The following is a 23,331-nucleotide window of genomic DNA, read 5'->3' as shown; positions in this document are numbered from 1 at the left end:
GCAAAGGTCCAAGAATTGATCTGTGTGGAATCCTTGAGTAAATCTTAGTTTCAGCAGATTTTTCAGAAGATAAAGAAAAAAATACGATTGACAGAATGAAAGACAGCAGTGAGCTCATGCAAAACTAAAATAGAAATTCTGGAATTATTGTTTATCTTATGGTCATTGATTATTCTGATGAGGACTTGTTCGCCGATGTAGTTAGATCTGAAACCTGACTGGAACACATCATAAACAATATGGGTGGAGAGGTGCTTTGTCCAGTTTTTTATAAGTTTTTCCAACATTTTATTGGGGAAGGTAAGGAAAATGTAGCAGTAAATGTTGTTACTAATTAAAAAATGATCTAGGTTATGTAAGTAATGGTGTAATAACAGCATGTTTGTGAGAGGAGGGAGAAGTTTCAATCAGTAAGGCGATGTTTATAATGTTCAGTATTATGTGAGAAACCTGGAGAGACAATTTTAAACACTATAGTGGGGATGGAGTCAAAAGAGCAGGTGGAGAAATTCAGCTGCTTAATAAGTTTTACACAGTGATGTATTTATAGTCCATTGGTGTGAAGGATAGGAGCCAGAGGCATTGTTGTTTGGAACTGCAATACTATCTCTAATAGCAGACACTTTCTAATTAGGGAAATGTGCAAAATTGTTTCTCTGCAGAGTTAAATTTATAAGGAACACATTTTTTTAGAATTAATCGGTTTGTCAATGGTAAGCAAATTAAGCCTTATTATTATTTCGGTTATTTGCAATTAGCTGAGAAATGTATGACTGTTTGGAGGATTTCATTTCATGGTTATAATCTGAAAGTGCATTTTTGTAGATGTCAAAGTCAGTTTGTAGGCTGGACTTGCATTTGCACTCGGCCCTTTGGCGGATTCTCTTCATCATCCTCATATTTTCAATGCTTCTGCAGGGTGCCTTAGTCATGCAGTAGTCTTTATGACTGTTTAGTTGTGGTTAGATCAGTATGGTCCATAATGTCCGACAAAGCATTTGTGGAATTAAGCATCATGGCATTGCATAATGGCAGGGTAGGTATTGTATGCTTTGACAATTCAGTGATAAGCATTATTTGCATTAACTGGGTTAGCCTTTTACTTATTTACTTGTTTGGAGACAGAGGTCAGATTGAATAAAATGCAAAAAAATGTTAAAAAACAAACAAAAAACTCCAACATCTAGGAGGTAAGAAAGACTCTTCTCTTATCTTTTGTGAAATATGGGATAATTTTACCTCTTTGACCCTGAAACAGTTACTGTATATCTGAGAAATCTAGAGGGAAAAGATCACCAGAAAAAAAATATGAGGAACCACTGGTTCAATCATTAGTAATGCATTGTGTTTTACAGGTTTATCTTATGTTTTTTTACGTAAAATTTGAAAAGTAACCAGTAACTATAGCTGCTAGATAAATGTAGTGGCGTAAAAAGTAGGCTACGATATTTACTATGTATTTTGGCAACTTAAATTTCTAATGAAGAAATTTTAAAAAATACAGTGGTTTTACTCTAAATTCCTATCAGTCGATTTTTGTTTTTTATTTATTGTAGCCCTCCGTCTTTTGGCATGAAGGGAAGAGGGGAACTCGAAGCATAATTTGGATACAATCTGCATGATGATTAAATATGTCTGCATAATTAATTAATTAACATCGTAAAAAACAGAAGACGACACTACAAACATTAATCATGTACAACAACAAAAACCAAAACAATAATAATAATAATATAAAATAATAAGACCGTGAGAAGCCTAGTTTTGATGGTAACTATAACGGGGAATAAGTACGTGGCCAAAAACTGCACTACAGTATTTGTTGTTACAATCATGTTTCGTTCAAAGTTTTGGTTATTTTGTATTCCAGTGTTTTATTTCTCAATAGAACCTTTCTTCAGTGCCAGCACAACTTGTAATTGACGCTTGTCATTGCCACTTTAGTTTAAGTTTGTCTTCAGTCCCAGTGTCAAGTTATTTGGGGTTAAATGTTATTGAATCTCTGTTCCTGCCTCATAGCCCCGAGTTTTCCTTCGTCCTGCTGTATGTATGGGTGAGTGCTTGGTTCCCTGTATGAATAGTAAAAAGCAAACCACGTGGTGTGAAAGCAGACTGCAGCTTCTTTTGTTCAAATCAATCAAACCGGAGACGGACACAGAGCTGCTGAATCAGGAAATCACCGGTACATGATTTATTCTTACCTTTATGAAATAACAAACACCATTTTTTTCAAAATCATAGAGGTTGTACGAACGTTAAACTAAATCGCGTCCAATCAAGAAAATACTGAAAAACTTTGTGATGTAGCATCGTTTCATGTAACGTTAGTGTCTATGTCTTTATTTAGAATGCCTGTTAGCTTACAGTAGCGAGGTAATGTTAGCACAATGAACCCTATCAGTCCGCTATTTTTTAAATTTTACTCAAGGTTATTTCAGTCTGCGATCAAGGAAAGTTGCTCCTTTTAAAGAACATACAAACTTTACATAGCACGTTTGTATAGCGGCTGTTTAACTACGTAACGTTAACTTTACATGTTGTGCGTTAGCACGCCAGCTAGCTTACTACCCGAGCATTATGTGAACAAAGAGCGACAGTGGTTAGCTCGTTAGGCTAATGAGGCTAGCAGCTAAGCTACTAGACGGTCTCCCGTACGTGTCTTAGTTTGTTGTTGGTTTTTAGTCTCTGGCTCTAATTTTCACTGGCTATGATTAAACAAACATTCAAGAAGGTAATTTGAGAAAAGTGGCCAAATTTTCCACTTTAATGGCTGGTACTTGACAATAGAGGTAACCATGGCTATGTATTTAAACTTACTTCTTAAAGACACATGCAGAACTGTAGTTGGTTGCTGTAAGTATAAATGTGTGTGTGTGTCTGTCTGTCTGTCTGTCTGTCTGTGTGTGTGTGTGTGTGTGTGTGTGTGTGTGTGTGTGTGTGTATGTGTGTGTTTAAAGGCAGTAAACTCAACAGAATTGATCACATGTTGAAGTTAATGTATCAGGAACAGAAGTGTGAAATTTCTTGCTTTAATAATGTCAATTCTTCCACAACCTGCTCATGATTTGTAATGGTTGGTGTCCATATTATTTGATGTGTAACGTGGATCACAAAGCTATTTCTATTCATGTGGAGCTTTTTCATTGAGGCATTTATTTCTTTTTTTTTTCTTTCATAATCTCGCTGTGCTGTGCTGTTCTTCAAATATTGATTTTCTAATTCATGTTTGTATACATGAAATTCTACTTAACTTAAAATATTCTCGAATTATGTTTTTATGTTATATACAATATCTCCAATTTGCCCAGTTCTTATTACTCTTCTGTGCTATGGCCCAATATCCCCCTAGATCACAACAATGTTATTGTTTCTTTGAAGATTTAAGTTCAAGTACAGTTGCAGTCTGAATTACACATTTCTGTTACACTGTATAAACTGATCACTGCCTCTTTCTTACAAAAACAGCTTCTGATCGAAAAATGCCACGTAAGAAGGTGACAGACATCTCAGGGAATGGTGGGATGAAAAAGAAGAGGGCCAGTGGAAAAAGGAAAGAGAGGGACTTTAGTAGCGACGATGAGTTTGACTTCGAGCAGGAGAACAACAAGAAACCGGGCAAACCTGCTGCCAAGTCTGGTCTCCAGCCTGTCACTGTGGCAGATGATGTCAAAGAGAAAATAGTGAGTTTTGTGCACTGTCTGAAAACTAACTGGCTATTTTAAGGAAACTGTCAGCATTATGTGTTTGTAATTTAAAACATTTGTTTAATTTATACCTTTTTGTCTTAATTGTTGACTTCTTATTGGTGTACGGCCATTCCTGCTAGGAAAATATAGTGATAGGAGAAAAAAGAAATGAGAAACATTAAATTAAGTATCACATGATTCTGAATGAATAAGAAGTCAGGATATTGAATCAGTATCTCATAACAATTATTTCCAGCCAGCGAGTCAGCCATTTCTTCTCTGTCTGCACACACATTTTTGTTTTAGTATTGTTTTTCTTCAACATCTTTTATCTGTTTTCTGATGAAAAGGAATATTCTCTACAGGAAGGGTTGCAGCGTGGTTTGCAGTATTCACTTAGTGTCTTCCAGAAGCTTACTTATGTCCACAGGGATGGATTCTTTGTATATGATTGCAGAAGGATAGTAACTTGCTATATACTGATTAAAAATCCTTGTTCATCAAGAATTGCTTAAAAGTTTGGGGAAAAAACAGAACAATGGACATGTCTTCAAACTTGGCAATCAAGATGACAAAAGTGTTATTTCTCAAGTGTCAGAATCCTCCTTTTAATCAAATCATAGAGGCTGTGATCGAGCTCCAGTTGTGGAAATAATTCCCCTTTTGAGTTTAAGCTACAACATATGAGCTTTTTTCATGTTATCGACCTCACTGTTCCCTTTCAACAGAAACTTGAGTGTCCAAAGGTAAGAGGACAACTGCTCATCTTTGGAGCAACCAACTGGGATTTGATTGGAAGAAAGGAGGTGCCCAAACAACAAGGTAGAATATTTTTATATCAAATAGCTGGGTCGGTTTTAGAGTAGGTCAGATGACTGTGGCTAATAGCTTCGCCTTTTTGTATGCTGATGCATGCCAATTTTTTACTCTGATTATCTAACTTCATTGCTGTATAAACTTTGACAGTAACAATGATTAATAGTTATCATATATGTTATTTGCATTTATTTGTCACTATCATTTCTACAGGCAAGTGAATAAGTTTGCAAGCACTGGGATGCTATAGTCATGTTTAGCCTATTCAGTGGGGAAAAATGAGCCTATTTTCGTGATAAAATTTTGAAACCTAACTAAAGTGAGTGCAGCTCTCATCTTTGAACAGATCAACTTATGTGTCAACAACTTTTAAGGGGAGTTGCATGCTGCAAATATTTCTTGAGGAACAACAGTCGGTGACTGTATACAGCTTCCTAGAGCCTTGTTGTCACAGTGAGGTTGTCAGGTGTGGAATCATTGTCCAGACCAAAACAAAAACTTGTGCCCATTGATGGTATCTTGCAAGCTGCACTCTAGCTCTAGATGGTGCACAGAGATACTGGGCAGATGGATAAATAGTTCCAGCATGTAAATAAAACAAAATTGATGTTTGGATTTGATGTATGGATTCTCTGCTCTCTACCTGTGTGTTTTCCTGACCACTAACTCTGGTGTAATGATGAGATGAAGGAAATTGTATAGCTAGACAGAATCAATAAAGGATTGATGAGGTTTTCCGGTGTGTCTGCAGTAGAGAATGAAATGACTAAGAATGTCGACATGTTAGGTATACATGTGTATCTTTGTTTGGGACGCAAAGGCAACATATGTGTGAAAACCAGTGAGATCCCATTAATTGATTGTGACAGTAATGTCTATTCATATGTATGCATGTTCTGTGCTGCCCCCCTGCAGCAGGCCCACTGATGCCTGGATCAGGCTGTGCATTGCCTTGTTCCATCCTTGTCTCACTACTCTGGTACACACTGATAAATCAGCTTTGTTGAGACTGAATGGGGGTTGGGGTGTCAGCCGGAGCAGCTGCCTTAGACAAAGCACATCTCTAGATGGGCGAGATGCTGTGCCTCCCAGAGCACCAAACACACATTCACATAATTCTTTTGTTTTTTACTTACATATATAAAGGTTTAGTCGTGTATTTTTAGCACTTCTTGTTGAAGTGTGGCAGCAGTTTGTCTTTAATTGATCTGCCTCCATCAAAATTGAATTGAGACAGCACGTCTTTTTCAAATACCTTTGAGAAATATAAACATGGTTTTCTATAAAACCCTTTTAATTATGCCTCCCAACTGGCAACAGCTATGGCCAGAGGCATTAGGTTTCTGGGTTTGCTGTCCGCCCATCCCATTCTCGTGACTGCGATATCTCAGGAACACTTTCAACGAATTTTGTCAAATTTGGCACAAATGTTCACTTAGACTCAAGGATGAAGTGATTAGAAATTGGTGGTCAAAGGCCACTGTGACCTCACAAAACATAATTCAAGAAGTCATACACTAATTATGACAAAATATCACACACATGTCTAACAGGATAAAATGTTGAAGAGATCACACTTTTCTGGCCATTATTCAATGGCATAACTCAGGAACAGAAACCGGAGATTGTGACCATATTTCACATGTGGCCGGATACTAAATTGGTGACAGTAATCTTGGGTGCCCACCTTGACATTTTGGTGATTGTAGAGCTCTTCTGTGCTGCAGTGTTGAAGATGTTTGTGAAATATAGTCTGTAAGTGAAGACGGCATGTTTCTCACTCGAAATTATTCACTGGAATCATATGTCAGTATAGTGATAACTCCCATTTTGCCAAAAAATTCAGTTAAGACCTTTTATTAAATTCTTTCAAAGTCATCACTACAAATATTATGAGTCTGAACAGACATGGATGTAAAATACAACTTGACTGTCTGGCAGAGACATACCACTGCAGGGCGGTAATTCTAGTTTAAAGCATAAGGCTGGTGCTACTCAATTTTCTTATTATCAGCATGTGCACATCCAAATCAACAATGCGTTAGTCCATCTCTCCATAACTTCTGACTTCTCTGCCCTGCCTTTTCAGTAAAATTTTCAGTAGTTTTCTGAATCAGCTGGTCACTGTAGTTTTGCTGTTTTTAGATATATCAGGTGTTAGATAAACACACAAATATCTTGTTAGTTGGATCAATTAATTGCTAATTTTAGTCTTTTCATGAGGTTTGTTGAAAAGACAATATCATCATACATATCCTTTTAAATAAAACAATTCAAAAATAATGATTAAGTCAGTAAATATCAGCTCAAAGAATGAGTAAACAAGAATGTGAATCCAACTAGACATTTGATGGCAGAGACATTACACATTTCAGTCTGTACCAAAATGTATTAAGATTCAGTCCCCAACCTTACTGGCAGTACACACAGGTGAAAGTGTTTACTGTTAGCCTGAAGCGATTAATACTCAAAGCAAATTCAACTAGCTACAGAAGTGACACGGTACTTGAATAATGTATGGGTTTAGGAGTTGGTAAGCACTAGTTTATGTGTACTCATAGACTGTCAAATTGTAGTATTTATTTCTACTTGGACCAAAAAAAAGCTAGATCATCATATGACCAATATGTGTTTCATTATGTATTTCCCTTTTGTTAAAGTCGGAGACAATTCTAAAATCTATTGATGCATTCCTGTGTGGAGCTGGATGATGATGTTGTTTTACCAGTGCGAATGCTGCACATCATATTGTTCATTATAATTGGCAGCTGGCTGTGCTGTGGAGTCATTTTCAAAAATGGAACAACTTTAGTAGTGTGGAAGTGGTTTGCTAACATTAATTAACTTTCGGAGAAAAAGTGCAGAACCCAACTCATTCTGTCATCTAGTAGACAAGTTGTGTCATGAACTTATTCAGATTAGGTGACAGTGATTGATCAGTTATTTCATTACAGATTGTGGTAATTTATTAGTCACACCTTAACATTGAAAAAAATACTGAATTTGTATAAACTTTGAAAGATAGAGGTAATGGAATGGTAAATGGACTGCATTTAGCTAGCGCTTTTCTAGTCTTATTGCCTTTACCCTACTGCCACATTCACATGCACATTCATAAAGCGCTTCCTACACACACACGCACATTCACACACCGAGGATACATCGGGGGCATTTTGGGTTTCAGCATCTTGCCAAAGGACACTTCAACATGCAGACTGGAGGAACCAGGGTTTGAACCACCAACCTTCCGGTTAGTGGGTAACCCACTCTACCTCTTGAGCAACAGGAGGGTAACAATGCAGTCTGACGGGGTCTGGTCAAGATTGGATGCTGCTGGTAAAACAGTAGGCTTGAGTTAGTTTGATACTCACCAGCTGTACATGTTTGGCACTGCACTGAACTAAAGTTATATTAAGTCATCAGCTGACTGATGGAAGTATCTGTGACTCTGATCAGACAGTTATTTTGCGTTTCATACATCTGACCACACCAGCCGAAATTACATTATTACAATAATATTGTACTCATATTTATATTGTAGCTCTTTGGATCATATTGTCAAAAATACCTTAGTGGTAATAAGGAGGCTGTGGTTTGTTTTTAATGAGGATGCATTTTAGCGTAAGGTGTTCATGTTATTCTCCCTCTTCCTATACAGTGGTCAGGGATCAAAATAGGTAGGTGATGACAGATTGATTACAGAGTCTGTGTTTAAAATGGATATCATCAAGTTATGATATGTTGCCTCTGTGTTTCCAGCTGCTTTCCGCAACCTGGGCCAGAATCTGTGGGGTCCTCACCGCTACGGCTGTCTGAATGATGTCCAGGTTAGTTGTGTGGTGGCAGGTCCCTGTGCTGCACACAGTCTCCTTATGACCACTGAGGGCAAGCTGTGGAGCTGGGGTAAGTAACATGCTGCATTCAGTTGCAAATGATTTTCCAGATTAAAAAATATTGTATAAGCCACACCCCCAAAAGTTATGGTTTTATACCCAGTTAATACAGCTCTGATTACTGACTGTAAGTAAGTGGATTTGTATGCAGGTTTGAGTCCAGAGCGGAAGGAGTTATCCATCACTGAGCTTGGTTTCTGGCTTTCTCAGGTCGTAATGACAAAGGTCAGCTGGGTCACGGCGACACCAAGCGCCTGGAAGCTCCCAAGTTAATCGAGGCCCTGGCAGATCACGTGATTGTTGCTGCAGCCTGTGGACGCAATCACACCCTGGCACTCACAGGTAGACTGAGCCACAGTGTGGGCTTATCATCAGAGACATCTGTATTTTCATTCCAGCCAAACACTAAAGCAGCTGATTTCAGTCATTTAGTTTAGTTGGTGTTGATCCATTGCAGTCATCGGTTGGAATGAAAACTAGCATTTTTTTTGGTCCTAATAATTCAACACAAAGTTAATTTGACTCTATTGGTCATCAGTGGGAGTTTTCTAAAATAATTGAATCCAGTTTTCCAGGCTCTGTCTTTTGAAATCCATTGTTAACAACAGTGAACAGAACGTGATGGTTGGTAAATGCTGCTGTGTTTGCTGATGTCATTCTTTCTCCTCAGAGGATGGCACCGCTTACTCTTTTGGTGAGAACAAGCTGGGCCAGCTTGGCCAAGGCAACCAGACTGATGCAGTCCTCAGCCCAGCGCCAGTAAGCAATCACTGACACAGTTAGAGCCAGGGAACTGATAAGCTCATACAAGTATATACTCTAACACATGATCCATATTTCTGCTGCTTATTTCATATGGGTGGGCGAAAAATTCAAATCATCTTCTGAATCGATTAACAAATGCCAAAAATCGATTTTTGTGATAATAATAAATAATGTCATTTGTTGACAGAACAAAAAAGATGGAGCTTTACCACATGGACATACTGTGTACTGGACGGTGTAAAGCTGGCACATACTAGAGTAATCTTGCATCTACAAAAAAGCCAGGGTGTGGGCAAGTTTTAGCTTTTGCAAGACAAAGGCGAAGCATTTTGTTAGTAATTCATACGCCATAACCTACAGACTTATCTATGTAACTCCAGCACTTACAACTGACCAACACACACTAGAGTAATTTACAAAACTTCAGTCAACTCTGGTGGGGTGAAGAAAATAACTTGATCCACAGTCGATGGTCATCTCCAGTACTAACACTGCATCAGAGAGGTTTCTTTCCACTGGACACACAATGGTAACAAAACAGCAGAGAGGCTGTTCTCCACTAGAGACAGAACAACAACAAATCACTGCAACACAGCTATTAAATTACACTTTGTTTTCATTATTTTCATACAGGAGGAAGACTGTGAGATGCTTCCAAGTTAATGTAGTTAATTTAAATGAATAACTTTCAAAAGATAACTTAAAAAAAAAAGCTGCATACTCTCACACACCGTTTTCAGCTTTTTTCTGTTAGACAATGATGCTCATTAGACCAGTTACGTTAACTGTCAGTTATGCTTTTTGACAAAGGACGTCCTTGGCACACAATTTACTGGAGTAAAAGACAAAATACAGTGCCTCCCTTTCTTTTTATTGGATTGAAAATCGATTCAGAATCGAATCATGAGATTGCCAATGATTCCCACTCCGGTTATTTCAGTTTACAGTGTGGTGGTGTAAAGGTCAGAAATCTGTCCAGATAATATCAAAAGAAAGAGTTAAATATGCCAAGGGCCACAATATTCAGATGAATGCAGAATGTATGGGGGATGAAATGTTGAGTTTGAAAAGTAACTGTCTGAGCCTGGGACCGAGCCATGGAATATACGGTCATCCACGGTGTAAGAACTTCAATGGCAGCATCAAGTTAATGTTACATAAACAAAGCCTTTTTCTGATGCTGTAGTAGAGCTCAATTTAAACTCAGACTTATACTTGAATGCAAGTTTATTTAATTTTCTGAATTTGTTTAAGTAGTGTGTTTAGCTCTAATCTGCAGAGACCCAAAAGGTCACAGAATTTTTTTCTGAATTACTTTTTCTTTCACTTCCAATATGTTTTGCCCCTCTCTTTCAATACTTTTTGCATTCCCTGGGATCTGTATTTCCAGAGGTTCTATAACACGATAGCGACAGCCATTGGCTGTGAACACAGTGTGAGTGTGCACTACCTTTGTTGTGGCTGTTTTTCTGTAGCTATGACTATGGCAGTAGCTAAGGCTATGCCTTTAACTGTCACTACTCAGTAGCTACGGCTATGCCTTTAGCTGTCGCTACTCCTTACAGTACCTAAGATGGTATCACTAGTCAAGATAGCATAGAAACTTGTACCAGGATTTGAATCTACGGTGCTTGTATCAGATACGACAGATTTGTTATCGTACACCACAGGAGGTCAGGAACATTAACAAAGATCAGCCAACACAGGCATGTCAATTCACAGACCCTGTGTGTAGTTAGTGTTACACCCATGAAAAACCAATGTGTCACAGCCCCTACGAAAGCAACCACAGCCATGAGCATACTTACAACCATAGTCATAATCACAACAGTAACAACACCAAAAGCTACATCCATGCCAGGCTTCAGCCTGTTACAATCAGAGCCACAGCAGAAGCCACTTCTAAGAGTGTCGACAACTTACTCGCCTAGACTAGTTATTTTAACATTACCTATAATGATACAGACCAGCTGAGTTACATACCACAACCACAGCAATAGCGAGTTGCGGGGATAGTCATTACTATTGAAGTTCTGTCTTCCACTAGAGATATAGATCAGGGGGATGTCAGGACTAATGTTTTAGTTTAAAAATAACTTTGTGACTTTTCAGAGGCTTCATGCTAAGCATGTTAGTGTACCTTCTGTATTGTGAACCTTCTCTCACTCCCTCTAGATTTCCTACAATGGCCAGCCCCTGGTGAAGGTGGCTTGTGGAGCTGAATTCAGCATGGTGGTGGACTGCAAAGGAAACCTGTACTCCTTTGGCTGCCCGGAGTATGGACAGCTGGGTATGCTCACAACATACAAACATATTTGTTTTTTGTCTTTGCTTTGTGTGTTGCTAAGTGTGTTTGAGTAACTAAGCGATCAATTAGACAAAAGGGAGAATGTTGGTGCTGATATGTCAGCATTATTGCTTATTATAGCTAATAGAGGCTAATGTTGGAAGTTGACACCAGTTTTGCAAAGAGAGCTTATCATAGATATATTGGTATCAGCACCTGCATATGTCAGCTGACATGAAATGTCATTAGAGAAATATCGTAGATATTTGTGAGGTCATTTGGAGTGTCTCCACCAGAGAGCACTGTCAGGTTTATTTTCACAGTTTATTTTCAATGTTTAAGTGTTAAATGTTAGAAGTATCAGCTAATATACCAGAATTGTTAAACTGTGAACACTGGCATTGGTATTGACCTCAGAAATATAGTACTGGTTGGGTTATTCTGTATTACGTCTTTGAAATACTTGTATATTATTGACACCTCATCTGTCTTGTTGCAGGTCACAACAGTGATGGGAAGTTCATAGCTCGTGCCCAACGCATTGAGTTTGACTGTGAGCTCATTCCTCGCCGTGTTGCCATCTTCATTGAGAAGTCCAAGGATGGCCAGATCATGCCCGTGCCTAATGTGGTGGTCCGAGATGTTGCCTGCGGGGGTAACCACACAGTGAGAAAATACACTCATTAGTCTCATTACAACTAAATCAAATTAAACAGTAGTTTGTCCATACAGAACCAGTGATCGTTCTAACGAAGCTTACAAACTAATGCCATTATCTTTTACATTGAGCAATAAAACTGTGTGTGTGTGTGTGTGTGTGTGTGTGTGTGTGTGTGTGTGTGTGTGTGTGTGTGTGTGTTTGTGTGTGTGTGTGTGTGTGTAGTTGGTGCTGGACTCTCAGAAGCGAGTGTTCAGCTGGGGTTTTGGTGGTTACGGGCGTCTGGGCCACACAGAGCAGAAGGACGAGATGGTTCCCCGACTGGTCAAATTATTTGACTTTCCTGGACGTGGTGCCAGTCAGATCTATACAGGCTACCAGTGTTCGTTTGCTGTCAGTGAGATGGGTAAAAAGAGAACACATCATGGTGCAACAATAATTATGGACTCTTTATCACTCAAAAAGGCATTTTTGAGTGTTGTCAAACGTTTAAAATTTTAATATTTACAGATTCTTTAACTTCTGCTGATTTTCAGGCAAAGGCTATTATTACTGAATACCAAATTTGAAGTCAAGTTAAAATAATATAATGATGCTGTTTGTGTGCTGCTGTAATTCTAGGTCTCTGATCAGTGATGTATTTGCAGGGGGGCTGTTTTTCTGGGGGGTGACAAACACTTCTAGAGAGTCAACCATGTACCCCAAAGCTGTGCAGGATCTGTGTGGCTGGAAGATCCGCAGTCTTGCATGCGGGTGAGTGCTTACATTATTCGTTCTTTGCTTACTCCGTGACAGAGAGTGTTTTTTCATTTGTGTTGACATTTAATTGTCTTGCCCTAAAGGAACAGTTTACCAAAGTTCAAATCTCTCATCCTGAGTATACTCAAATATGCTTGAAACAAAGTAATAGTAGTACACAAAGTCAGGGGGATTTCAGACAATTTTAGACAGTCCAATAAGCAGTTTTTTGAAGCATAATGAGGTCTTACGTTTGAAACACACGAGGATTCACCAACAAAGCAAGGTTTTTTTTAGACAGGCATGCCCTGCAGGTACTGGGAGATTTTGTTATACAGTATATGCACAATGTGATTGTGTCCTGATTAGCACAGTATGTCATGTAATATAAGTATGTCATGTTCAAAGTAAAGCGTTAGCAAGTACTTATGGGGCTGGCCAGTGACTACTACCCTAGCTGTACACTGAATGTGCAGTAGTTTTTCTCTGTGTGGAGTCTGACTGTGTGTTTGTATTTAATAGGAAGAGCAGCATTATTATTGCTGCAGATGAGAGTACGATCAGCTGGGGCCCCTCACCCACATTTGGAGAGCTGGTAAGACCTAAGGCCTCAGATGTGATGGTCATGACATGTGGCATTGTCTTCAGCCCATATGTACTGTACAATGGAATAAGACAGTTGTGTCATTAATGGGAACCTGACACATGATGAACTTCCACACATGATCATTCAGTGAAAACTTTTTTTGTCCCTTGGTCTCGCTTCTGTTTTAGGAGCTTTTTGAGCTTGACAAGAAAATAAGTTTGGCTAGTGACAATGTTCAAAATGGTATGTTATGGTAGAATACTGTTTGTAGATACTGAATATTGATGGGAGTATTGGCTGTTGTGATATTCAGGAGCACAGCACTCATTGTATCTTGTCATTTGTCCTTCAGGGATATGGAGACAACAAACCTAAATCCTCCACTACTGCCCAGGAGGTCAAGACCTTGGATGGCATCTACATTGAGCAGGTAAATGACAATATAATAAGAAGTTCTAATCAGCTCCTAATGGGGGAAATGAGTAATACATCATACATCACTTAGAGAATGTCCACATTGAGATATCTAAATTTGAAAATTTAGTTTCTCTCCATATCATGGGCTGGAAATTGAGCTTTTTAAGAAAGCTCATCTGAGTACATAAATGTAAACCAGACCAGAAGAGTCTACAGCCATGCTAGAGGCTCTGTGAGGCTGTAATTAGATACAGTGGCACTTGGTGCTAAATGCTAACATCAGCATGCTGACATGCCCACAATGACAATGCTAACATGTTGATGTTAGGGAGCATCTTAGATTATCATGTTAGCATGCTAACATTTGTTATTTAGCACTAAACACAATGTATAGCCAAGACTTTTGGGAATGTCATTAGTTTTGCAGGTACAGTTAGGTACACAAGTATGTGGACAGTGACACAATTTTCATAATTTTGCCTCTGTACACAACCACAATGGATTTGAAACAAAGCCATCAAGATGTGATGGAAATATAGACTTTGAGCTTTAATTCAAGGGTTTTAATAAAAATATTGCATTAACCATTTAGGAATTACAGCAATTTTTATACATAGTCTCTCATTTAAGAGGCTAAAAAGTATTGGACCACCAACATAATTATAAATATAAGGATTATTTTTATTACTTTGATGAAAATCCTTTGCAGTCAATGACTGCCTCAAGTCTGGAACCCATGGACATCACCAAATGCTGAGTTTCCTCTCTTGAGATGCTTTGCCAGGCCACAACAGCATCATTCAGTGGTCCTTCAAGACATACATGGGGTTATGTCCCCCATTGTTGCCACAATCAGCCAGCTACAAGAAGAAATAACTGCTTGTACAGACTGCCCACTTGGCCAACTCACGTGAGCTGCCTCCCGTGGCAAAAGCACACCTGCACTTTCAACCCACTATGAAACCTGGAAGTCTGCCGGAGCTGATGTTTTCACAAGTTGACCCCTTGAACCTAAGGGGAAGATTTATCGGATAAAGGGCAAGAATCCAAAGTCTGCTCAACACCACCAGCAACAATATCAATCTTCCTCAGGTTCCTCTATGGGAAATAGTACTGCAATATATACAGCTCTAGAAAAAATTAAGAGACCACTGCAAATATTTCTGAAATCAGCATCTCTACATGTATGACAGCCATTCCATTCCAGTGCCTGTTGAATTCCAACACAAGCACACCTCATTCTACTTAATGAGGTACTGATTAGGTGATCACCTGAACCAAATCTTATTTAACGAGGAAAGTATAAAAACCACTGCTGTGGTCATCACTATCCTCTTGTAATAGGACCAGCTGGATGGCAAAAACAGTGCTAGTAGTACCTCAAAAGTAATTGAAATAAAAAAATAACTATTGACCATGCCAAAAGAAAAGTTTTGATTGAGGAAAAGCAGGGTTCAATTCTGGCTTTACTGGCAGAGGGATACAGTGAGTGTCAGGTTGCTTCCATCCTTAAAATCTCTAAGACGGCGGTTCTTAAGGACAAGGTCAAGAAGCAGACATTGGGGACAACAAAGATACAAACCGGCAGAGGGTGAAAATGACTCTCCACTGACCGGGAAGACCATCAACTCATTCGAATTTCACTCAGCAACCATAGGATGACATCAAGTGACCTACAAAAGAATGGCAAATGGCAGCTGGGGTGAAGTGCACGGCAACAACGGTTCGACACACGCTCCTAGGGGCAGGGCTCAAGTCGTGTAAAACTAGAAAAAAGCCCCTTATCATGAGAAGCAAAGAAGAGCCAGGCTGAGGTTTGCAAAAGACCATGAGGATTGGACCGTAGAGGACTGGAGTAAGGTCATCTTCTCTGATGAGTCCAATTTTCAGCTTTGCCCAACACCTGGTCATCTAATGGTTAGATGGACACCTGGAGAGGCCTACAAGCCACAGTGTCTCGCACCCACTGTGAAATTTGGTGGAGGATCGGTGATGATCTGAGGGTGCTTTTCAGCAAGGCTGGAATCGGGCAGATGCGTCTTTGCGAAGGACTCATGAATCTAGCTACGTACAAGGTTAACCTGGAAGAAAACTTGCTTGCTTCTGCTCTGACAATGTTCCCCAACTCTGAGGATTGGATTTTCCAACAGGAAAATGCTCCATGTCACACAGCTAGGTCAATCAAGGTGTGGATGAAGGACCACCAGATGGAGACCCTGTCATGTCCAGCCCAATCTCAAGACCTGAAACCCATTGAAAACCTTTGGAATATGATCAAGAGGAAGATGGATGGTCACAAGCCATTAAACAAAGCTGAGCTGCTTGAATTTTTGCGCCAGGACTTGCATAAAGTCACCCAACAGCAATGTGAAAGACTGGTGGAGAGCATGCCAAGACGCATAAAAGCTGTGATTGAAAATCAGGGTTATTCCACCAAATATTGGTTTCTGAACTCTTCGTTATTTAAAACATTAGTATTGTGTTGTTTAAAAATGATTATGAACTTGTTTTGTTTGCATTATTTGAGGTCTGAAAACACTGCATCTTTTTTTTGTTATTTTGACCATTTGTCATTTTCTGCAAATAACTATATTTTTATTTGGAAGAAATGTTGTCAGTAGTTTATAGAATAAACAAAAATTTTCATTTTACTCAAACACATACCTATAAATAGTAAAATCAGAGAAACTGATAATTTTGCAATGGTCTCTTAATTTTTTCCAGAGGTGTATATTGACATATGTACAGCCAAAAGCAACTGCTTTCCCTATCTCACTCACCGGGTTTCTAACACATCAACTTTCTACTGTAACTTTGACCATTGGTCAGGAGAAAGGGAGGGCCGTGGTAGATACTGGCTCATCATACACTTCTGAATGAAGAGTTGTGATAAGCTGTCAAGCAAAAAGGTGCAGTTCTGAACCCTTGGTCAGGACATCCTTTCAGCTTGGTAGACGGGGGAGGAAGGTGGCTTCTGGGATGGCAGAGGATGGTACTAACATTACAGAGTGATACATGCACCTTACCTGTGGTGGTCTTGTTGTCGAAAACCTTGCTTGCCCCGTTGTCTTGGGTCTTGATTTCATGTGTGTCATAGGCCTGCAGATGTATATGGGAAATAACCAGTACTGGTTTAACTCATATAAGGCGAGTAAGTATGATTTTAAGAGGGACACGGGCAGTACTGGTGATTGGGGCTGGAAGAGACAACTCTGCATCTTTTCTGCAATCTACCCCAGATGATCATTCAAATCTTCCCATGCCAGCATCACAAGGGATCACAAATGGATGCAGCTGGGAAGAGTGAACTCTTTCTTCAGCTACAAGAGAACGGGGATATATGCACTACTAAGTGCTACAGAGGTGCTCACCCATAAAATCTTCGTCACCCATGATGTACCAATAAAGATAATGAAGGAGCTTATTGAAGGAAATGCTGAAGATGGATGTCATCGAACTCTCATCCTCAGATTGAGGTCCTCAGGTTTTCTATTAATTACATAAAACCTAATGCAGTAACCTACACTGAAGCCTATCCACTACCAACCATTCAAGAAATTCTTGACTCCCTAGCTGGATTGTGATCTTCTCCTGCATTGATTTGAATAGTGGTTATTGGCAATGTCAGATGGATCAGGACAGCTTTCAATCTGTGACCTGGGGCTCTTCCAATTTAAAGTCATGCCCTTTGGACTTAAGCTACCTTCCAGATGCTGATGGATATGACTTTGGGAGCACTAAAGGGCACATTAGTTTTGTCTATTTGGATGACAACATCATCTACTGAACTTCATGGGAGGAATATTTCTTGGACATCTAGACTCTTTTTGATAAGTTAAGGCAAGCCAACCTTAACATCACCATGATAAAGAACAAATTCTTCCAAACATCTCTGTGGTTCTTGGGCCACACTGTCTCAGCAGCATGAATCCAAGTGGGTCCATAGAAGACACAGGCTGTGTAGAACTTCCCAGTGCCGTCTAACCGTAAGGCAGTCCAGATGTTTCTGTCTGGTACCACAAATTTTTGCAAAACCTTTCTCACATTGCTGAACCGCTAAATGTGCTGAAACATAAAGTAGCCAAATTCTGGTTGACCCCTGAGTATCCACATTCCTTTGAGACCTATAAGCCATCTGTAATCTTCACCCATCTTTGTTGAGCTCAACTTTGACTTGCCATTTGTGTTGTATACTGATGCCAGCAGAAGCCTAAATAAGGCAGGAAAGAATTACTTTGCCACTGAAAAAGAGTGTTTGGCTGTAGTGTGGGCGTTGGCAAAGTGCAGGTACTACCAGGAAGTTAGACACTTCACAATGGTGACAGATCACTCCTCCTTGGTCTGGGTGTTTAAAACTCAGCAGCCGACTGCACGCCTCACCAACTGGGTCCTTCATCTGCAAGAGTTGACCTTTTCGGTGGAGTACCAGTGGGGGATGTATAATACAGTGCCAGATGCTTTATCCAGAGTCCCTAGTAATGCTGCTCTTAGAAAGACATCAGCATTTGCCACCCTGCTGTCAGTTAAGGGGCAACCTCGCTGAGAAATTCCAATATCTGACGAGGGGATATGGAGAGCCCAACGAGAAGAACTGGAAATAGAGAAAATCTACCAATCTCTAGTGGATGGTGGGGAGCTAACTGAAATGACTGTCAAGTTTACCATGTTAGAGGACAAGGTCTACAGAATCTTGCAGTTACCACATAAAACAATCTATTGGGTCTACATTGAAGGAGGTCTCTGAGAACTTCTGTGGCTGTTCCATGAGAACTCAATATCAAGCCATCTTGGTAGGTACAAGACCTATAAAAGGCCTTGGCATATTGTCCAGGATGAGTTTAGAGGTGAAGAACTACATGCAAAACTGTCAGATACAAACAAAAAAATCCCCAAGGTGGCAGGGAAGCTCCAGCAGACCATCGTAGAAAGACCCTGGGAGATGCTTGGGGTGAATTTGATTTTGTACCTTGTCGTATTTTTGAACTACTACACCCATTGGGTTGACCCATACTCTTGGAAAGCCATGGCAGAAACTGTCTAAAGTACTCACCCATTTGGCTGAATCTGATCAGATACTATAGCCCTATCCACTTAAGAATTCATCCTGCTAATTCTATCAGCAGTCGCATCATCAATAAACACCAGTGACCCAGATCCATTGGCAGCCATACATCCCCATGCCATAACACTGCCTCCACCATGTTTGACAGATAATGTGTTCTGCTTTGAATCATGAACTGTTCATTTTCTTCTCCATACTTTTCTGGCAAAGTCTAATCTGGCCTTTCTGTTCTTGAGTGTAACCAGTGTTTTGCACCTTGTGGTAAACCCTCTGTATTTAGATTCCTGAAGGCGTCTCGTGATAGTAGAAATTGACAATGATACGCCCACCGCCTCAAGAGTTTTCTTGACCTGGCTATATGTTTTAAAGGGGTTTTTTCTTCACCAAGGAAAGAATTCTGCGGTTATCCGCTTTAGCTGACTTCCGTGGTCTTCCAGGCTTTTTGGTGTTGCTCAGCTCGCCAGTGCATTCGTTCTTTTTAATAATGTATCAAATTGTTGATTTGGCGACTCCCAAAGTTTCTGATATCGCTCTGACCAGATTGTTTGTTTGTTCAACAAATCATTCGCATCAACACCTCTTTGGACCGCATATTGAGAGTTCCCATGAACAGCTACCAAATGCAAATTCAACAAATGGAATCAATGCCAGACCTTTATCTTCTTAATTTGTCATCAAATAACAAGGGTCAAACCTGGCCATGAAACCAGTCGTCGGTCAATTATCCAATTACTTTGGACCCTCTGAAAATGAGAGACTACGTATAAAAATGGCTGTAATTCCTATGCGGGTTAATATGATGTTTTTGTTAAACTCCTTGAATTAAAGCTGAAAGTCTACACTTCAATTAAATCTTGATTGGCTTCATTTCAAATCCATTGTGGTGGTGTACAGAGGCAAAATTACAAAAATTGTATCACTGTCCTAATACTTATGTACCTAACTCTATCTGGTTACAAACCAGATTATTGGAAAAGTTACATTTTTTGAACTAATGATGGTCCTAGAAGAAAATCCAGGATCACCAAAGTTATTACAATTCATCCTGAGAGGAAAGTATGTATCCAAATATCATGGTAATTCATCCGATGGTTGTTGACACATTTCACTCCATATGAAAAATGTCAGCATCATGGTGGTGCTAGAGAAAAAGTCAGGGGATCACTAAGTTATTGTGATTCATCCTCTAAGCACCATGAATGTCAGTATAATTTTTTTTGTTTTGTTATAAATTTTATCCTGCACATGCTCGCATGTAAAAAGCTGGAAGTATACATGGCAGAGAAACTGGCGAAATCCTGCTGTGGAAATCAGGTTACTCTAATCTACCCTGACAACAGAAATCTGGTTTCACATTTTCTTGACATCAAAGAAATCTGGAGAAAGCTGACTAACACGATTACTAAAGTTCATTTAAAGACACTGACTGAAATATTTCCAACGTGAACTATATTGCAGTTTGCCCTGCTCAGGACAATCCACAACTGGTCACATCCACCCATAACTTTGCTTTAACTTTATGTTCTGTCACACATCTAAAATTCACTTTGAGTTTAGTTAGTACACAACTTCAAATTTGAGCAGTGATGAGCCAAGATATTGGTGTAAAAGGAATATCTGTGTAGACATGTTGTCTAGTCTGACTGCTCTACATTCATTTTCATGTAGACATTGACTTCACTCAGCAGAAAGGTCTCTGTATATTTTATTATACCTGGTGTCCAGAAGGTCTCAAAGAATAAAATCTGAAACTTCAAGATGCTGTGTCAGAGTTGAGGTTTGAAGCAGTAAAATGTACTGGCCCTTTGGAAAAGATTTGTGTTGTGTTTGTGAAAAAGCGTTGTGTTGTTTTTGCAGGTGGTGATGGGCTACTCTCACTCTCTGGTTATTGCCAGACAGGACACTCAGCAGGAACAGGATAAACTGAAGAAGCTGCCTGAGTACAACCCCCGAACAATCTGATTTGACCTGTAACGGCAATACCTCAACCTTTTTCACTGGAGCAGAGACCAGCGATGCTCAGTAGGAACACCTGGCCTGTTTAGTCACTACTGGTCATGGTAGTGTGCTAGTGGGATGGTTGAGTTCGGGGGGGGAGGCACTCAAAAGTCCGAAAGATATCCACACATTTCAACTACCAGCAAACTGGTTCTGAACCAATTTGGACACTGATATCAGAGAAAATGGGACTAGAGATGGAAAGATCCTTCGGATGATCCAGCTCTCACAATGAAACGGTCAAGATACCTTCACTTCCCACCTCGAGTGAACCTGCAACAGTTTGCTCCAAGGACTTCACACCTAGCAGAGTTGTGCTTCTCAAAACCTTTTTCCATTTTTGTAATACAGCCAAACATTTATGTCTTCATGTCTCGTTCTGTTGTTTTCTTTGTATTGCAGTATTTGAAATGATAGAGTTGTTTGTCACATTTACGGGTGCTACAGCAGAACCCTCAGTCTTTTCCTACTAAGGGGTTTTCAAAGACCAACACTCCATACCTGTGCCTTTTTCTATGTGTATGTTCAGGATATGGAAGTCTTGTTTGTGTTGTTCAGAGGCTCAGCTGATCAGTTTGATTTAAAGTATATGGCAGTATGAGCAGGTGTGTGTGTGCAGCTGCCACAGATTACAATCAGGATTTGGAACATGATGTTCTGAGTTAGTGCACTCCACTCAATGTTACATTCCTTTTATTATCTTCTTCAGTCTTAAGTGTTTGCATCAAGGATGCACACCTCAGTCCTTCCAAGACCAGTGTCTGTTATCTCTTGTCTTTGCTAATTTGAGTAATATTAACTATTCCAATGCTCAAAGTGGTTTCACAAGGAGGTCAGAATTTTTAGAACCAATGACGTACTGTCTGGAAATGGTTCAGTGTATCAAGGTTCTGCTGGAAAAGAAGGCATGTCCTTGTTTTAAAAACAGCAAAGGTGTTTTTCTCCTACCTGTACTGCATTCTTTTTTCTTTTTTTTTTTTATAGTGAAATTTCGGGCTATATTGTTTTTTCATTGAAATGGTTAAATAAAGATTCATGTAAAGTGATTTTTCTTCACCTCTCCAGTTGTGCTGTATCCATACTATTTGATAGTCCTAAAATGTCATAAGCCACAATCCTTTCTGAACATAATTAATTTTTATATTTAATCACTTTGCAGGTACATTTCTACCATGCTATCAGAGCTGCTTTTTCATTCTGAAGTGTCTGCACTGTGTTCAACATGTTGACATGTGATTTTAAATGCAAAAGCCAATCAACTACTTTGGCCACTTACTGTAGCTTCAGTAACATTTCTTCTTACTTATGTCACTTAAAAACATAAAGCCAGAAATCCATCTGTTTAGATTATTATCTGCTCCTCTTGTATTTTTAAAGTTATTTACACATTACTTTAACAATATGGAGGTTGTTCTGTCACTTGGACAAGCCAGATAACGAAATATAAAGAACTTTAGTTTCTAGAAAATGTTATTCTATATACATCTTGTACAGCAATATTCAGCACTTATGATACAGACAAAATTCACATTTCTCCTACTGAACTTCACGTCTTGACATGAGTACAGTGGAGCCCTTAATCAAAGTGAACAAACAGGACATCTGTGGAACTGATTTCACCTGTACTCATGTCAGCCTCAGCTCAGTGCTGACCCACAACATGCTGGCAATCCAGTGAAAATTCAGAATGCATTCAGACCCATTCAAATTTTTCACATTTTGTTATACTGCAGCCTTATAAAATCGGTTTTAAATTCATTTTTCCCTCATCAATCTACACTCAGTACCCCATAATGACAAAAGTGAAAATCACATTGTAAAATTTTTATGAAAATGTATTAAAAATGGAAAACTAAAATATTAGAATGACAAGAATTCCAACCCCTTGCTTTGGCACTTTTAGCTTTAAATTATTTAGCTCAGGTGCCTTCCATTTGTCTTGATTATATTTGAGCCGTTTCTACAGCTTGATTGGAGTCCACTTGTGGTCAATTCAATTGATTGGACATGATTTGGGAATGCTCACAGCTGACAATGCATATCAGGGCAAAAACCTTCCTTGGTTTTTGCTTTGATATTCAAAGGAACTACCTGCAGAACTCAAAGACAGGATTGTGTTAAGGCGCAGATCTGGGGTAGGCTACAAAAAAAAATTTCTGCTGCATTGAAGGTTCCCGTGATCACACTGGCCTCCGTAATTCTTAAATGGAAGAAGTTCTCTGAAAAGTCCTGGAACAACCAGGACTCTTCCTAAAGCTGGCTGCTTGGCCAAACTGAGTAATGGGGGGAGAAGGGCCTTGGTAATAGATGTGACCAAGAACCCGATGTTCACTTGGGCTGAACCCCAGAGATCCTGTGTGGAGATATGGAAGGACAACAATCACTGCAGCACTGCCCCAATCTGGGCTCTATAGCATAGACCAGA

General features: G+C 39.5%; 1 protein-coding gene across 4 annotated transcripts; it reads left to right on the top strand.

Annotated features, from left to right (window-relative positions):
- Window positions 1-1,949: 1,949 nt before the first annotated feature.
- Window positions 1,950-21,599, top strand: rcc2 (regulator of chromosome condensation 2). 4 transcript variants are annotated; one of them, XM_040152651.1, is made up of 13 exons: window positions 1,950-2,053; window positions 3,466-3,680; window positions 4,415-4,508; window positions 8,262-8,405; window positions 8,606-8,737; window positions 9,066-9,154; window positions 11,336-11,450; window positions 11,947-12,113; window positions 12,331-12,511; window positions 12,753-12,858; window positions 13,366-13,438; window positions 13,782-13,859; window positions 20,766-21,599. In XM_040152651.1, exons 1-13 carry the CDS (start codon window positions 2,050-2,052, stop codon window positions 20,868-20,870), a joined length of 1,503 nt encoding a protein of 500 aa, XP_040008585.1. In that variant the 5' UTR covers window positions 1,950-2,049; the 3' UTR covers window positions 20,871-21,599. The 4 variants fall into 4 exon arrangements, with proteins under 4 accessions (XP_040008585.1, XP_040008583.1, XP_040008586.1 ...); XM_040152649.1 differs by lacking the exon at window positions 1,950-2,053 and adding an exon at window positions 2,060-2,182; XM_040152652.1 differs by lacking the exon at window positions 1,950-2,053 and adding an exon at window positions 2,233-2,323.
- The last annotated feature ends 1,732 nt before the right edge of the window (window positions 21,600-23,331 follow it).

The sequence above is a fragment of the Xiphias gladius genome, chromosome 18 (genome assembly GCF_016859285.1).
Source record: "Xiphias gladius isolate SHS-SW01 ecotype Sanya breed wild chromosome 18, ASM1685928v1, whole genome shotgun sequence".
In the NCBI taxonomy this organism is placed as follows: Eukaryota; Metazoa; Chordata; class Actinopteri; order Istiophoriformes; family Xiphiidae; genus Xiphias; species Xiphias gladius.
Note: the sequence above shows the minus strand (reverse complement) of the source record. Positions and strands in the feature narration are given on the sequence as shown.

What these genes read in the sequence shown, in the direction of transcription:
- rcc2 (XM_040152649.1), top strand. Translation starts at nt 2,074, where the DNA reads ATGAATAGTAAAAAGCAAACCACGTGGTGTGAAAGCAGACTGCAGCTT. An exon ending in TCACACCCTGGCACTCACAG is followed by an intron (nt 8,738 to 9,065) that starts GTAGACTGAGCC and finishes CTTTCTCCTCAG; the next exon opens with AGGATGGCACCGCTTACTCT. An exon ending in ATGGCATCTACATTGAGCAG is followed by an intron (nt 13,860 to 20,765) that starts GTAAATGACAAT and finishes TTGTTTTTGCAG; the next exon opens with GTGGTGATGGGCTACTCTCA.